The 18,022-nt window shown below is 50.1% G+C and overlaps 1 protein-coding gene across 1 annotated transcript; it reads right to left on the reverse strand.

The window, feature by feature from the left end:
- Positions 1-416: 416 nt before the first annotated feature.
- Kcna1 (potassium voltage-gated channel subfamily A member 1) lies at positions 417-8,826 on the reverse strand. The gene is made up of 2 exons (XM_004869373.4): positions 8,016-8,826; positions 417-7,650 (listed from the first exon to the last, which is right to left on the reverse strand). The coding sequence occupies exon 2, from the start codon at positions 7,124-7,126 to the stop codon at positions 5,639-5,641; it is 1,488 nt and encodes a 495-aa protein (XP_004869430.1). The 5' UTR covers positions 7,127-7,650; positions 8,016-8,826; the 3' UTR covers positions 417-5,638.
- Positions 8,827-18,022: the final 9,196 nt, after the last annotated feature.

Consider the following 18,022-nt stretch of genomic DNA (forward strand, 5'->3'; position numbering starts at 1 on the left):
GAACCACACACCCACACCTAACTGTCCTTCCTGCAAAGCTTCTCAGACTGTGGATGCAAAATAGTTTGATTAAAAGCAAAGTGAGCAACTATGACCAATGACTAACTCCCTTTGGCCTCATTTAATTTTTTCCTTTCTACAAGTTGAGTCACCATTACTATTACAGGCCAAATTCCAACAGCCTCCACTTGGGATCTTACCTGAGACCAAACTGTGGATTCATTATCAAAATGCAACCCCTTCCTGTGCAAGTCCTCAGCTGGCAGAAACGCCCATGGGCACCAAAGGGGTCAGGGCTCCCTCCTGATTTTACCTTGGGTAGCACACTCGTCAGAGACCCCATGGCAGAGGCTATGAAAAGGCCCCCGGAAGACCGTTTAAATAGGTGGCAATAAAGCAAACAAGCTAGTCCATCATAAGATCCTTAAAAATTATCTTTAATCGATGCCAAATATGAACAGATCATAAAGTGACAGAAGCAAGTAAAATTGCATAGATGAAAACTATGCTCATCGATTAGGTTCTCAATTCGTAACATTCAATGTCCTCTACCTGACGTGGTGAACAGTTAGGGCAGGGGGACTGCAAGGAGGGGAAAATGAGACACATCCTTAACTCAAGCGGGAGGCAACTGGCGAACTCAAGAAGTAAAAGAAAGCCTTTTCAGCTTAAATGGTTTGTTGTCCTGATGGTGCACTTCAAGTTAACACTACTCAGCTTTCGTTCCCAACCTCTGTAACGTTATCATTAATACTAGAGGTGTGTCATAAAAACCCACGCAGTCTACTGACAGCCACTGCACACATGGTCCCCAAACAGCGCACTGGGGAAGAGGAAGGGGCTGGAAGTTGTGGAGGAGACAACTTTTGACCTGGAATATTCTGCAAGGGTTTTTGTTTTGTTTTGTTTTGTTTCCTTACACCATTCCTCGTTCTTCTCTGATTGTGGGACAAAATTTTTCGAGACTCTTGGAAGTTTCACGGCGTAAATGAAAATCACCGTAACTTGGGTTACTCTCCTAGAGCGCACAGCCCTGAGGTCAGTAGGGCCTCACCCTTGACGTACACACGGGGTTTCCCCAGAGAGCCCCCGCTCATCTCACCTGAGCAGAGAGACTAGCATCTGATCTGCTGGCTTCTCACCTTAGGTCCACACCCTGATTAAGTCTGCACAGTGATCCGAGGTAATGCAGTGCAACCATTTTGGTTAACTACTCAGTTCCTGATCACTCCGTCACGAAAGTGGTAAGTAATGTACATTCTTTTAAGATTTACCTGAGTCATGCCAGACATGTTCACATATACCCTGAAATTCCCCGATATAAATACAAGTGCTAATATACCACATGGTAGACAAGAGGCTACTTCCTGAGATCACAATTCAACCTGGGGTTTTTTTTGGTCTGGTCTTAAAAATTTGTTTTCTTAACATGAACATAAACAACAAAAGACTTCACTCTTGCTCAAAAAAAAAAACTGGAAGATAAAGTGGCTGTTTGGCAGTTTACAGTCTTTCTAACAATTTCACTCTATGGATGGCTGCCACCCACCAATTTTCACCACTCCCAGGAAGAAGTCGCTCCTGGAAGAAAATGGGGAACTGCCTTCTGCTAATGTTCTCTTTCTCCTTTCTGCTCAATCCAATCTGCCAAACAAGGAATTAAAATGTAAGGTTGTTAAAAAGCATGGGTTTTGAGGTCTCCTATATTAAATGGGAGGGTTGGGAACTATTTTTTACTGATTCTTTCTGATATTAACTAATTTTAAAAATGTGTAACTATGTGCAACATGAAGAAGGCCCTTTATGGACTAAACCACAGTTCCACTTGGGAAATATATTCCTCATGTACCATTTACCTGTATTTTGGGGTCTATTCTCAAGTGAATCGAGATTACGGTGTCCTTGTGCTTCAGCTTCTCTATTGTGAAATCTAAAAGCACCGTACAAGTTTGTTAGAGAAATGACTGCCCACTGGCCAGCATGCGGGAGAAAAGCTTGCTGTTCACTGACCAGATTGTGCTGGGCTGACCACTAACACACACCCAGCAGATGAACTTAACTGATAACCAGGTCTCAGAGGAGGGAGGTGTGCACAGATGGGAGGGGAAGGGTTCAAACAGAAAACCCTCTCCTGGCTAGGATCTGTGACCTAGAGTCTGAGGACAGAGAAGAGTAATGTCTTTGGTCTCTCTGGTTCAGATCACTTGAGGTGAGTTAATCACGTCAGAGATTCTGGGATGACTAACAGCCCTGGGGTGGCCAGCCCTCCAGTGCCACCCTATTGAACTAGGGCCCCGCTGCAAGGGCTGAGCTATGGCTATCACCACATCAGAAGTCTTCTTCTGAAGAAAATTAATAATCAGAGAATGAGCCATCAAAGCTCGCTACCTAAGGGGATGGAACGGCAAAAAGCCTGATACAATAAAGAGATAAGTAAACCAAACGATAGTCGTTCCTTAGTAGGTAGTTTTGTTAAGTGCACCTTCAGGCCTACAAAGACATTTCAGCACGTTACAGTCAGTGCAAGGGACAGGAGCTTGGTCAGAGGGTGCATGCCTATGCTACACGGATAATCCCTGTACTCCACTCACCACATTCATTGCAATGAGCTACAGATGGATAAACAGCATTCCTCCCCCCATACCACCCCAATTCCATAACAACAGCTCATCTTCAGCCCCAGGCAGACAGCTCCACTACATGCAGTGCTTATTCCTGTCATGCACGTGGAGCCTCAGCTAGTCCAGTGAGCCTGAGGAGTGCACTGCACAGCGAGTCGGCCTGCCCACTCTGACCCATCCATCCCACAGTACTGAGAGGATTATTGCTGTTGACAGAGTGCATCGTTTTAAGTTCGGGTGTGTCCTAGACCTCAAAGTCAAAAGAGAAGATGGAGATATCCCTGTATCCCTGGAACTTTGGGGGAGGGCCTGGCATTTCCTCCCAGTCTGGGGGAGCTGTGAAGCCAGGGAGACGGATGGCCAGGAGGAGAGCGGCAGGACGTCAGTCGAACAGGAGGAGTTAATGCCCTGGAGTCAGGCTGCATAGTCGCTGCACTCACCTTCTGGGAAGTGTGCCGTGTTCACCTTTCAGATTCACAACAGCTGCACAGGGAAAGAAGCATCCACGTTCTCCTGTAATCTAGCCAGCCAGCCTGACTTGGTGGTCCTCCGGCTGACTGCCTGCCTGTTAGTTCGAGGACAGGGTGGCGGGAAGAGATGAAGTCACAGGAAGATTCCAGAAGAAGCGGTAGGAGTGTAAGGTGGTCAGCAGTGGGCAACTGCATGCTAAGTGCAGAATGAAGATTCCCCACTTCGGTGTCCTACAAAGGCTGTGAGAGCCACTCTCCCCACTGCTGCACAGCTGCTGGCTGCAGAGGCCTGGGCGTGTGGCTCTCTCCACGGGGCAGGGTCCTCATCATTCTCTTCGGGCACCTGGGGCAGCAGCAGCAGTTAGAGGCTCAGCCTGGGACCTGACTGCCGGGTGGGGTGGTCACAGGTGCACCGTAGGGAACCTAAGGGCGGGGCCAGGAGGGCAGGCCCAGGGCGTTACACACTGTGTCCCCAAATCTCCTATCTCCTACGATGCCCGAGAAGATCAGACTATCAGAGATTTGCGAAGTACTTTAGCAAACAGAAACAAAAGGAAATGTACCAGGACTGCACGCTGGAGCCGACGAAGCTTTGCGTGTCCAGAGTGGCCCCAGAAAGCTTGCCTTGGCTTCTGGTGGAAAAGAGGAGCAAAACAAGTTCATGGGCCATATCCAGCTCAAAGACGGTCTCAGGTCACGTCCAGAGTCAGGCTGCCCAAGAGACCGCGGCCGGCAGGTGGCCAGCACCAGCGGCCTCCCAGATCTGTGCTCTCCGGGACCCAGGGTGGAGTAGGCTTCTCACAGTGGTGAGGTGAGCGTGACGATGGAAAAGTGCAACAAAATAAAAAAAATGAAAAGCAAAGTGTCTGTGCCCAAACCCTTCCTCGCTCTTGTTACGTAACTTCTCAGCTGTGTTACGGAGGCACTTTCTGCAGTTCGCTGTGGGTACAGGATAAAGGCACTAAACAACTATTAAATCAACTGGGTGAGTTTCTTCAGGGAGCCTCAAGGGGAGGGTTGAAGTCTTAACAGACTTCAAATCATGACTACAAAAAGAACTCAGCTCTGCTTTGGATGCATACAAGAGATAAACATTATCACATACATCCTAAGAATGCACCAAAAACATGCAATATTGCACCTTTTTTGTGTTTGTTTTGCTTGGTTTATCTTCAACTAGAAAGATTACTTGTTCTTAGGTGTTGCTATATATACCTTGATGATGTACTGAGTTTCCACATGGTTCCTGTCTAAGGGATGGGCACGTTGGTCCCCTCTGCCCGACCTGCACAGAAACCTGCCATTGCCTGACCGACCCCGGCAAAGTTGGCTGAGTCCCCCACCCCCACCCATTATTTCTTTGGGGCCTTTCATCCCATGGACTTGTAAATTTTTATTATTTTTAAAGTTTTTATTACTGAAATCATGCATTAATTAATTCAAGGTACATCTTCATCAAATAGGCCATAATGCTGAAGAAGAGAACATGCTGTGAGCTCCAAAAAGTTGGTGTCCCCATCTGACTAACATATGCACTTAAACACAGTCCTTTATTTACTAAAAGACTTAATAAATGAAGGAGTGCACTTTTGGTGAATGCAAATGAAAAAGGATCTATTTTTAGAAGAGTTGATTTCAAAGTAAACTTACTCCCTATTGTCTGGGTTAACGTTCTCAGCATGCGATAAATAAAATAAATGTTACCAGATTCAAGCATGCTTACACGTAACTCCATTTGTGCTCTCTTGCAATAAGGAGACTAAGATTTGACATCCAGTTCTGGAGGCAGGGTCAGGTGCAAGGCTGCTGAAGAAAGGCCTGTGCTGGGTTCCCCTGCAGCTGGGAAATCTGAGCAGCTCTGCAGATGAACCACTCACATTAACTCGGCTATCCTTTTCTTAAAGAGTCTGGACTGGAAGTCTGAGAAGGGGGCAGAGGGAAAATCCTCATAGATCAGGACCAGTATCAGATTGATCAGGTGCTTTGTGAACCAGTCTGAAGGGATTTGGGCTTTGTTTACCTTTCAATATGCAGCTCAGCTGATCAAAATAAAGCCCTGGATTCATTCCCCACTGCAGCTGGTACATTACATCAGAAGCGCTGTCCCTACCGTGCCGTGAGGTTCGCAAAGATCTTAAGTTGGGATTCCGTGCAAATTTTAATTTTGTATTTCTAACTGATCATCCGGGGTCTAGTTTAAAAAGATTTTTTAAAGAAGCCAGAAAGTTAGGAATGTTTCAATAGAGGCAAACAGGAATCTTATTTTACCTGGACTAGTTTCATGGATTGCATTTTTAAAGCTGATTTTACGAAATACTCTTTCCTTTCCCTTTTTTTTTTTTAAACAAAATGAAAATAGTTTCCCTTTTTTGTGCGTGGATCCTGAAAGTTTCTGGTTCGCCACTCCCAAAATTCACAATGCAACAACGCATTGACAGTTAAGTAAAGCATTCAAGGACTACTTAGGAAAGTATCTACAGAGTGTGACCTGGTCACTGGGGGTCTAAGTCTTTCGAGGGGGGCTTCTTGCTCGCTTACTTGCACTTCCTAAACATCGGTCAGTAGCTTGCTCTTATTAACACAGTTCTGATTGGCTGTGGTACAGTTGCCAGTTCTGATATTGGCCTGTCTGTAATGGGCTATGCTATTATTCATGTCCTCTTCGATCTCCATGTACTCAGACTTGCTCATAGTGGAGGAGCTGCGGCGGCTGAGGTCACTGTCAGAGGCTAAGTTAGGAGAGCTGACGTGGAGCAGCTGAGCCTGCTCTTCCCCCTCAGTTTCTCGGTGGTAGAAATAGTTGAAATTGGACACAATGACAGGTACGGGCAGGGCAATTGTTAGCACACCAGCGATGGCACACAAGGAGCCCACGATCTTGCCTCCAATTGTCACAGGGTACATGTCACCGTATCCTACAGTGGTCATTGACACCACCGCCCACCAGAAAGCATCGGGGATACTGGAGAAGTGAGACTCAGCTTCTTCCGCCTCGGCAAAGTACACTGCACTAGAAAACAGAATGACCCCGATGAAGAGGAAAAAGATGAGCAGCCCTAGCTCCCTCATACTAGCTTTGAGGGTCTGGCCCAGGATCTGGAGGCCCTTGGAGTGGCGTGAGAGCTTGAAGATCCTAAACACCCTTACCAGCCGGATGACCCTGAGGATGGCCAGCGAGGTGGCCTGCTCGCCCTTCTGGTTCCCCTCCTGCTCCGCTATCTCCGTGCCCAGGGTGATGAAATAAGGGATGATGGCCACGATGTCGATGAAGTTCATGATGTTCTTAAAGAAGTCCGTCTTGCTGGGGCAGGCGAAGAAGCGCACCACCAGCTCGAAGGAGAACCAGATAATGCACAGGGTCTCCACAATGAAAAAGGGGTCGGTGAAGATGTTGGAGCTGTAGACGACCGTGCTGTTGTCGATGCGGTGGATGGTGCCCGAGAAGTCCTTCTCGTCCTTCAGCTCGGGCAGCGTCTCCAGGCAGAAAATGACGATGGAGATGAGGATGACCATGACGGACACGATGGCGATGACCCGCGCAGGCCCCGAGCTCTCCGGGTACTCGAAGAGCAGCCACACCTGGCGCTGGTACTCCTTCTCCGGCAGGGGGCGCTCCTCCTCCTTAATGAAGCCCTCGTCCTCCCGGAATTTCTCCATGGCCTCCTCGCCCAACTCGTAGAATTTGATCTCCTCGGAGAACATGTCCAGGGGCACGTTGACCGGCCGGCGCAGGCGGCCCCCCGACTGGTAGTAGTAGAGGATGGCGTCGAAGCTGGGCCGGTTCCGGTCGAAGAAGTACTCGTTGCGGAGCGGGTCGAAGTAGCGCATGCGCTTCTTGGGATTGCCCAGCAGCGTGTTGGGGAACTGCGCCAGGGTCTTGAGCTGCGTCTCGAAGCGCAGCCCCGAGATGTTGATCACCACGCGCTCGCAGCACTCGTGGTCGTCGTGGTCCGCCTGCCGGGGGTAGCTGCCCTCCTGGGGGTGGCCCGGAGCGGCTGAGGCTTCGTCCACGTTGTCCCCCGACATCACCGTCATGGTGGAAACGGGGCGCAGGGGCGGGAGGCCAAGAGAGAGCCTGGGGCACCGCGAACAGGCGAGGGGCGCGGGATGGGGAGGCCCGGCCCCCAGCGGTCAGCGCGCGTCCCCCACGCTCAGCGGGAGGGGCTTCGAAGAGAGCAGGTCCGGAGCGGGGCGCCTGGGCTGGGCCCCCACTTCCCTCACCCCGCCTTTCCCTGGGTTTGGGATCCCCTCCTCCAGTGGGCCCGGGTGCAGCTACTCTGTTTTTCTTTTTTTGGAAGGGTTGGTTTGGGGGTGAACCCTGTGTCTGCCGACAAGGCTGTGTGTGGTATCTCCCCCTGCTCCTGCCCGGGTGCCCTAAAGCGGGGTCGACCTAGCGGGCCGGGCCATGGCTGGGGGCTCGCCTTGGCCGCCCCTCCCCTCCCCAGCCCCCAGGACCGGGTGCGGTGCCAGCTCAGCAGATCCCCGCGCCCGACACCCCCCTCCTGCCCCTCTTCGCCTGCCGCCTGTAAGCTCCCACCGGGGCGATCGATCGATGGACGCTGCAGAGAAATAGAAAGTGATACGGGGGTAGAAAATCAGAAGCGTTCCGAGGGGACGGACCTACAGACACCGAAGAGCACAGACTTCTAGCTGTTTAAGATAACACTGGACTTTTACCGGGGTGTCACAGGCACACAGACAGACAGACACGCAGACACCCAGAAATCCAAGTTTGGGGCTCTTCGACCCCACTTTCCCCAGCGCCCAGCAGCCGATCCCTTTAAACTTCGTTAAACTGGAGATCGGAATAACGCCCAGCGCCGCTGGCGGAGCTCCGGGTCCCCGGGGCAGCACCCGCACCTCCGGCCTCCCCAACCCGGGCGCCCGCCCCCGCCCTGTGGCCTCGAGCTGGGGAGCCCCCTACCTGGCCGGCGGCGTGGCGCAGGGCGGTGCAGGTCGGCGGCGAGCCCGGGAATGCGGCAGGGCGCCCTTGCAGAGCATGGAGCGCCGGAGGCATCCGAGGCCCCGGCCCCTCGCCCCCCTCGCGCGCTGCGCCCCTCTCAGTCGGACAGTTGCTCTCCCGGGCGGCCGAGGCGGTGAGGTCCTTTCCCTACCCCCGTGCCAGCCCGGAGACCGCGTCCTGCCTGGGGTGCAGGGAGTTCCGGAGGATGCGGGGCGGAAGAGCAAGACGCCACCCTCTCCCGCGGCTCCGAGGCAAATGCTGGTCGGCAGCACTCGCGCCCCTCCGTGCACCGCGGGAGCCTTCGGGACTGGACCCCGAAGAGGTGCCTACATGGCCCTCCGCTCCCGCACCAGCGGGCCCTGGCCCGGCCCCGCGCGGAGCCTTCAGCAGCGCGGAGTGCGGCAGGACGCGTGCGGCGGCCGCGAGTCCGCGCGCTCCATTTCTGGGCGCTGCAAGATCAGCAGAAACCCGAGAAAGCGCCCGGAACGCAGAGCCGCGATTGGCCCGCCCGGGCGTGGGCAGGGAGGGCGGGGGAGGCCGGCGGCGCGGAGGTGGGCGCCCCGGGAGGGTGCGCGGCCCGCTAGAGGGTGCGCGGCCAGGGGCTGCCCAGTCCTCCGCTGGAGCGGCCTTCCGACCTCAACTCGCCACCCTGCAGCCTGGTGCACGGCGGGGCCCGGCCGCGCGACCTCCGGGACTCGCACCGGGGACGGTCAGGACCGACGCAGTGCAGGCGCGGCTGCTCCTGGCAGGACTCCGGGGCGCGTGCGGGTGTGCGCTGCCTGGGCCTCGCCCCCGCCCTGCGCCGCGCCGCCGGCCTCCCGCGGGGCCTTCTGCCGGTCGCCTCACTCCCGGCCCGGCCCTGGGCGCAAATCTGGGGGAGCCCGAGAGCCCTGCGAGTCTGCCCCAGGGGCCGGGAGAAGGCGGCGCTGGCCACCGGCCCGCTTCGCCCTGCCGCGGGAGCCGAAGTTTCCCGGGGGCGCGCTATTCTGGAGGCGGGGTACCGAGCTCCGAGGGTTCGGGACCGGCTGCTAACTTGGCACAACTGGAGCGAGTCTGAGAAGCGAGCCGCCCACTCGCCTCCCACCCGCCGCCCCGCCGCCCCGCCGCCCCGCCGCCCCGCCGCCCGCAGCCTCCCGCCCGGCCCAGCGCCTCCCGGCCGTTCCGGGCTCGCAACTGCCTCGGGAAGGGGGTCCCCGCGCCGGCGCCCCGCGCGCCCGAGCCCGGCGAGCTGCGGCTGCGTGCGCGCCTCGCTGCGGAGTCGCCGGGAGCTGCGAGCAGCCAGGGCCGCCGCTGATTGGCTCCTCCCGCGGCCTGGGGCCGCCCCTTCGCACCACCGGCGCGCGCCGCCCGCACCGCCCCGCCGCCCCCGCTTTGGTCCGCGCGGGGATCGGCTCTGCGGAGGCGGCGGAAGGCGCGGCCGGCCCTGCGGAGCGGTGCAGGTCCTCCTCCTCTGGCCAGACCGCGTTCCTCTCGGAGAGCGAAGGGCTCTTCTCTCCGCCCTCCGGATCAGTAACCCTCTGTACCCCGGCTTTCCTGCAAAGGAAAGCCCGGGTAGAAATGATTAGGAGCTCCGCCCTGGCGCTGTCGCTGCTGCCGTTAGCGTCCGCCCGACACAAGCCTGCCGCACACAGCAAACTTGGACCGCGTGGGGCGCGCGGGGTGCGCGGGGCTTCCCTGCCCTCCTGCTGCTCTCCGACCTGCCTCGCCCCTGGCCGTCCCAGCTCCCCGGGGTGCGCTCCGATTGGGGCTGTACGAAACAGTTTCAGCACCAAAGACATGGGAGTGACGAAGATGCACGAGGCCTGGACCCTGCGGAGCTCACATTCCGGTGGGATAGAGACAGAAAACAGGCCCGTACTATAATATCCGGTAACGGAAAGTAGGAAGAAGTAGGAAGGGCTAGAGAGTAACATGCAGACTTGCTGGTAGGAAGGGCCTCTCTACGGGGTATCATTTGAACAAGATGCCTCAAGGGGAGGAAGAGCCTCGGATAGCAAGATCTCGGACCATGGATAGAAGAGCGAATGCAGAGGTCCTAGACCAAGGGCCGACTTAGTGTACTGGGAAAAGAAAGATCAGTATGGGTAGAAAAATGTCACCGAGGAAATGTCGCAGAAGGTAAAACAGAAAGGTAAGCAGAGGCCAGGTGAGGCAGAGCCGCTTAGCCGGTGGTAAGAAAATTTCATTTTATTCTGAGCGCAGTGGGAAGATATTGAAGAACTTGCATCAGTGTGATAGAATGTAATTTGGGCTTTTGAAGACTGCTGTGGCCGTGCACACGTTCGAAGTTATTAAGTGGCATAAGCAACGAGTGCTTAGCGTGGGGAGGCTGCGAAGGGGACTGTTTGAAATGAGCCTCCGTCTCCGGATGGAAAGGCAGGATCTGTGATGGAAAGAGGAACATTTCATCAGTGTCCCCTGGCTGCGGCCTTAGACACCACATGGCAGCGATGCGTGCCCTGAATGCTTGGGGCGCTTTCTACCCACCTGCCTGTAAACCATGCAAAGTCTGGGGCCCTGTGCGCCTCCACCACGCGGGGCTGCAGAGTCGCCTCCACTCCCCTCTCCTGCTCTACAGTAGGTATTCCTGGAAGAGCCGTCTCCTGAGGTTGACTTGCTCCACTGAGGGGGATCTGGGCTCCTCCCGACTGCAGGGAGCCCTACAGCCCCCGGATACACTGCAGTAGCTCAGTGGCCGATTGGAGCTTGCCCAGTGCAGATCGAGCCAGAATGGAGAGCAGAGAAATCTCCCTTCCCACCCCTACTCTCCTCGTGGCAAACAAACCACTTGTTCTGGTGACCGGTTGTGGCTCTGCTCACGAAGCAGGGACTAGCTTGTAACTCGTCATCTTGAATTTGTGCCCGATCGTTTTCTGTCTAATTTTCCTGCTCCCGTATGCTCACGACCTTAGTTCACACCTGCCACAAAACCATCAGTACTTAAGTCCCTTCTCCGGTTTTGTTTTCTACAGAAGCCGAGCTAAAGCCAGGGGATCCAACCTCCAGTGTGAGGTGTGTTAAGGTTGAGGTTTGTGATAAATACAAATAGGGTTTTGGACATGTATGTCTAGACTGTGGAGAAGAGGTCCAGGTAGGCCAAGGCTTCTCATCCTCAGCACTGCTGACATTTGAACGAGTTACTGCTGGGCTGTGGAGGGCTGTCCTGTGCATTGGAGGACATTCAGTAGCATCCCTGGTCTCACTTCTGGAGATACCAGCAGCACCAGTGCCCAGTTGTGACAACCAAAAATTTCTCCAGGCACTGCCCGATCACCTGCCCAACCACGAGGGTGGATGTTGTGGTTAGATCTAACATGTCCCCCAGATTCTCTTGTGTGTGGAAGGCCATTGGACCATGGGGTGACTTTCTGTTGGGAGGGGGTCTGGCTGGACCAGCCCCTGGGACATCTCCTCACTTTGCTTCCTGTCTTCCAGGGGATGAGCAGCTGTCCCTCACCCGAACCCTTCTCTTGGCCCATTTCTGCCGACTCCACTGAAACCACCAAAATAAACCTGTCTTCCTTTAAGTTGCAGGTGTGGGTATTGTGTTTCAGTGACAAAGAAGGTGACTAAGATTGAAGGAGAGCACTTGAGCACGAAGGTAGAAGGAGAAGAGGAAACATTCAGAGATTGTGCTTCAGGATGGGAGGCCAGGCGGAGAAGGAAGAGCTGGCAACACAGCCAAGAGGGAGCAGCTGGCAAGGTAAGAAAATCGGAGAACACAGGGGCTGTGGTGCACAAGGTGGAGATCAGCTGGGGTGAGCCTGCTAAGGGGATGCAGAGAGGAGAAATTTAAAATTGACTGTCAGATTTAGAAAGAAAGGAGTTGTCTTAGTTATTTTCCCATTGCTGGGACAAAATACCTGACACCCACAAATTGAAGGAGGAGACGTTTATTTTGTCTCAGTGTGTGGAGGGTTCAGTCCATAGTCGGCTGACTCCAAGGCAGGGAGGCATGGCAGAGGGGCAGCGCAGAGGAGAAACAGCTTCTAGTGTGGCAGACAGGAAGCAGAGAGAGATGAAGGGAGGAGGGAGGGAGATGGACCCTTGCAGGCCACACCCCAGTGACCCACTCTCCCAACCCGGCTTCACCTCCCAAAATCATAGATAGCTATAAACTCATCAGTGGACTAATCCAGTGGTGAGTATCATACCCCATGATCCAGTCACCTCCCACAGGGTCCACCTACTGAAAGAGAAGCGCTACGCAATAAGACAGGCCCTGGCCTTGCCTCCATTTTTCCCACAGATGTTTTGCTTTGGAAATGTAAGTTTGTGCTGCTGGGCACCTGCCCAGTGTATCAGAATGGTTTGTGACAACTGTGTGACCTTTCAGGAATGTTCTGTTAAGTCCCGCCCCCTCACAAGAAGGTTCTGTTAAGCTCCACCCCTATCAGGAATGTTCTGTAACTCCCCCCCGCTTCAGTGAGCATGCTCACCTACCCTGTAGATACCTATATAAGGAGGCACTCCTTTCTGGTAGGACACTCAGACTCCTCTGAGCCAGCTAGGGGCTTGATGGCATCATAAAGGTTTTTTCCCACCTCTTCAACTGACCATCAGATTCTCAAGTTGTAAAGCTCAGCTGTGGCACTTATCTGTGACACTGAGCTGTAACACTTGGCTATAGCACTGAGCTGCTCTGCCACAACAGCATGAGTGCGGGAGGCTTTGGGGGACATCTAGATATAAACCATAACAAGAGCTGAAAAGAGATTGAGGGAGAACTGATCACAGTGATTAAAAACAATTTGAGACTTGGTGTCAAGGGGAGCAGAAGAGTGGAGTGGTAGACATAGTAGTATGTCTGCCATACTAAAGACAGATGAAAGTGAGAATATGTTTTTTAAAGATGAAAGCTATGTGTGTATGCTAATGGAAAAGATTTGGTAGAAAAGGGAAAATTGTTGATGTAAGAAGAGGAAAAAATGAGAGCAGTATTCTTGAAGAAGCAAAAAAAGGAAAAAATAGAAAGATTTAAGACCCAAGAGAAAGGATTGACCTTGGAAAAGGACAGTTATTCTATAGAAAAGGAGAGGAAAGGAGAGGAACATGTGACCAAATAGATACAGGTAGCTGGACAGATGTCATTTATTGCCATCAGAGGAATTTTCTCAGGAAAAGAAGCAGTGTCATCAGCTAAAAGCAAAGACAGGGAAGGCGTTCTTAGAAATGAGCCAGAACTGCAAATACCCACCCAGGAAATGGGAAAGCCAGTGGACTGGGGCCATGCCAGGCAGCATCAGGCTCACTTCCAGGCTTAGATTCAAGTCGTGATGCAATTAGTCCTGATGACCTTTTATGGGAATGGGTAACTAACTCTAAATATACCATTGTTCTTGGGATCGGTCTCCTCAGTGTTATCCCTGGACATGGTGTCACCAGGCAGGACACACAAGTGCTGACTCACCTCTGTAAGGTGCCACAGGAGATAATGGTGGTCTTGCAAGGTTGACTGTAATCATAAAAAGAATCTCGGAATCACTAGAAATTAAGAAGGAAAGTTCAGAATTCAATGACATGATGTAAGATGACAGTGAGTGGCGTGGCTGGTTATACCAAGTGGGGTCCCCTTGCTGCCATTGTGAGCAGGTTCTGGAATGGAAGGTCTCGGGGGCCTCTGAAATTGAGCATGCATTTTGTTTGTACATGTCTGTAATCTTATTTCTGAAGACAAATCCATGAGTAATTTTATCACAAATTCAAAAGGAGATTTCACTGGGATAGTTGAAAGCTAGGTTCTCAGATCAAGATGAATTCTGATTCAATCACTGATCTTGGGTGAGTCACATCATCTACAATTGCATCCCCACGTTCACCAAGGAAGAGATAAAGTTTTGCATGTGTAAAGGGTAATACTGAGGCCATAGGCTGTGGTAAAAGTGTAATGCAAGTCGCATTCTGACCTGTGCCCAACAGAGTTAATGCCCAATGAAATATCAGCTTCAAAACAAAAAATAAAGAAAAACTAAAAAGGGCAAGAACTAGTACATTAGATAGATCTTTAGTTAACACTCACCAAGACAAAAAAACAACCAGAAATCAGAGAAAAGAACACATTAGCCTTACCATCAAGAATGTTTACAGGTAACTTCAGCATTCGGCCAGATCAGAATAATTTGTCTTGTTTTGCCACCATAACATATATTATGTATGTGACGGCATTGCAGGTAAGTTGGGCAGAATGGTAATCTTTTAGAAACAGGAAATGAATGAGGTGAGTCCTGGGATCATCCTGGCTCTCTGCATAGAGCTACTTTGCAGAAGTTATGCAGAGATGGAACCCAAGCAGAATCTGTTCATCGCGCTGAGTCCGGAACTGGAGTCTGGAAGGCGGAGAGGACTGACAGTCTTGAGACAGAGCACTGCAGAGAAAGGAGCTGCAGAGGGAAAAAGCCCCAGATACAAGGCTCCTCCTTTGAGTCTGTACCTGAATCCTAAACTACACCTGTAGGGTAAGACTCTACGAAGCCGAGTTCTTTAATTAAGCAGTGCAGTTCATTCTACTGAGAGACTCATAGGATCTTCTCAATAGAGAAAGGAAAGCTATTTGACAAAATTCAACACACGCTTATTATTTAAACAAACAAACCTTTTGGCACCCTAGGAATAGAAGGAACTTTCTCAACCTGATAGATGACATGTACAGAAATAACCTACAGCAAGCATCGTGCCAGATGAGTACAAGCCTGGATGTTTTCCTTCCAGGATCAAGAAAAAGGCACATATATGCAGTCTTGTTGCTTCTATTCAACAGTGCTTCAGAGGCCCTTGCCAGTTCAATAAAGCAATAAAAGGACACACATTTGAAAAGAAGTAAAACTGTCCTTATTCATTGATGGCACAGTTGTCTATGTGGTAAATCCTAAGGAATCTACAAAAAAGCAACTGTAAATATTAAGTGAATTTAACAAAGCTAAAAGTACAGAATGAATATATAAAAATCAGTTGTATCTCTGTCATTTTTAATAGCATCAAAAACCATGCAATATTTATGTTGCAATAAAATATGTTAGATATAAGACCTGTACTTAGAAAATAATAAAATGCTGCTAAGAGAAATGAAAGCCTCAATAAATGGAAAGATATACCATGATTATGGACTGTAAGAATCAATATTGTTATGATGGTGATTCTTCCCAAATTGATCTAACAGTTCAGTGTAACCTCAATCAAAATGTCAGCAGCCTTGTTTACAGAAATTGTAGAATAGCTAAAAGATGTCTTTAAAAGAATTTTTAGAGGGCTGGGGATTTAGCTCAGTGGTTCTGGCGCCTACCTCGCAAGCACAAGGTCCCTAGTTCAATCCCCAGCACCAAAAAAAAAAAAAAAAAAGAATTTTTAGGATTTATACTATCTCATTTTAAGTAAACAAAGCTACAGTAACCAAGAAGGTGCAGTGTTGGTATAAGGAAAGAGATATATAAATCCATGAAACAGAATAGAGTCTAGAAATCGACCCCCACATGTGTGGTCAGCTGATTGGCACCAAAGGTGTCAGTGTAATTCAATGCAGAAAAGGCAGTCTTCATAAACCTTCACATTTATCTCACACACAAAAAATTTCAAAATGGATCGTTGTCCTAACTGTATAAGCTAAAAACTACATGATTTCTAGAAGGAAACACAGGAAAAAATGTTTACAACTTGGAATGCAAACACAAAAACCATAAAAAAAATTTGAGGCATTGAACTTCAGAAAAATGTAAAATTTATGCTCTTTAAGTGACTCTGTTAAGAAAATGAAAAGGCAAGTGACAGACTGGGAAAAAATACTCACAATGTGTGTGTCTGGCATTGATTCATTCAGACATAGAAGTGAACCTTACAACTCAATAAGAAGACAAACACCACAGTGAAAAATGGGTAAAATATTCTCATAGATATTCAACAAAATAACATATACTGTATGAGTCCATCCACATGAAACTGTAGAAGAAGCAGATGAGTGGTTCCTCATCCTGGGGATGAAGGAAGTAACAAAGGAGCGTGGCAGAATTGGGAAGTCCTACAGCTTGCTTGTGGTGGTGGTTGTATGGGTATCTAACTTAGCCAGAACGCGTAGGATGGTACATCTGAAGAGGGGTGGGTGGGCGGTGTACATTCAATGGTATATAAACTATATCTAAATAAAATTTTTTAAAAATATGAAATAGATAATTTTTAATTACCTTGAGCTGATAGAAGTTTAGAAACCAGTAATTTTCAAGAGCTTAAACTGTGAAGAAAGAAACTCTAAAAGAAACCTCTTTGAGTTGTCCTTGAAAGGGAGAATAATATGTCAGTGTGAAGGGCTGAAGGAATATTCTGATCGGTGCCTGACACAAAGTTAATGCTCATGAAGTACTAGCTTCCAAAAAGAAAAAGTGAAGAAAGACCAAAAAGGTCAAGAACTAGTACCCTCATACTATTTGGGAGTTCTCAGATTTTAGAAAGCCATAGAATTTAGAAATTTATTTTTAAAAATATTGAACATCTCTTCTGCCCCAATCACTGTGTAATGCATCAGATACCAAGCAGTGTCACTGAATTCAGTTCTAGTTCTGAGACCAAGAAGCAAAGAGGCAACTGCAATGCAGCATGATGAACACTTCCAGGACAGGCGGAAGTGTGCTGGAGGAGTGGCCCCCAACTGAACCTTGGGAGTCAGGGAGGAATTCTCAGGGGCAACAGGAGGCAACGAGTGGGAGAAGTCCTAAAAGTTGAGGACATGAAATGTCTCCTGGAACAAAGACAGCAGCACTCTTGGGAGCCTCTGGATGTGCAGTGAATGGTTAGCATGACCTGAAAACCCAAACTGGGTTGCCCACTTCGAGGAGATGAATGGCAAAGGATGGGGCCAGAGAGATTGGCAGGAGCCGCGGCAAAATAGCATCAAAAACCGTAAGATACTTAGTGTATCAAGATATGTTATATGCAAGACCTGTACATGGAAAATTATTACTGACTGGATTAAGGAAATCCCTGTGAGTGACGGTAGTGGGCCTCATTGGCTTCCTCCTGAGATCCCAATTCTCCCTCTTTTCTCCCAAACAGAACCCCTTTCCACATAGCCATGTGCCAGCAGAGAAGCCCACTGCCTGGGGATCTCATTCAGGAGTTGACTTGTGACCCAGTTATGGCCACGGAGATTCAAGCCAGGATGTGGTCAGGGACAGGTTTCCTGGATGGTAAGAAAAAGCCATAGAAAGACAGCTTTCTTCTCTGGATGAGTCATTGCTGCACCCATCCTGTCACCAACATGAATGATTAAGCCAACAATGATGATGTCATGGCACATACAGGGAAAAAGCTCTAGAATCTGGTGATGTCATTGAGCTGCTGAGTCAGTCAGCCATGACGCTTTCTTACTATGGATAGAAGTGTTGGAAAATTCAATAACTTTCCTCGTTAAGTTTGAGTTGTGCTTGCCATTAGAGCTCATGAACAAATGTCTCATTAAAAAGTGTAAGCAGACTTACTAAATGTTGTGGATAATATTGGGCAAATTATTTAGATGAAGGAGCTTGTGTCAATTAAAACTCTTTCTGATGAAAATTGTGACCCAGTATGACTGAAACAGAAGAAAACAAAAAGATTTATTGGCTAAAACAACTGAAACAGGTATGAAGCTTCAGGAAAGTTTTTATCCAGTTCTCTGTACAGTGGTGCCTCGCTTCACAAACTTAATTTATTCTATGATTTTGGAAAAGATGGCCATGTTTGTGTTTGTGTGGGAAAAATGACCGTGGTCTTGTTTGTCACCTGATGCAGAGTTTGCAAACAGAAGCAAAATTGTGCCAAATGCTTCTGTTTGTGAACCAAATTGTTTGCAAACAAAAGTGTTCATGAACCTAGATACCTAGGACCTAGGACTTAGGACCTATTATTTGAACTTCTCCATTTCAGCTTTCTTCCAGTCCCCAGTGCTGACCCTGCTCTCAAGCTGACCTTTTACCAGCAACTCCTAAGGCTGTGTACCCCATGGG

Source organism: Heterocephalus glaber, unplaced genomic scaffold (assembly GCF_053883595.1).
Source record: "Heterocephalus glaber isolate CG9 unplaced genomic scaffold, H.glaber_assembly_v1.0 deba00001444, whole genome shotgun sequence".
Lineage (NCBI taxonomy): Eukaryota > Metazoa > Chordata > Mammalia > Rodentia > Bathyergidae > Heterocephalus > Heterocephalus glaber.

Excerpts from the sequence above, each read along its gene's own strand:
- Kcna1 (XM_004869373.4), bottom strand. The coding sequence starts at position 7,126 with ATGACGGTGATGTCGGGGGACAACGTGGACGAAGCCTCAGCCGCTCCG.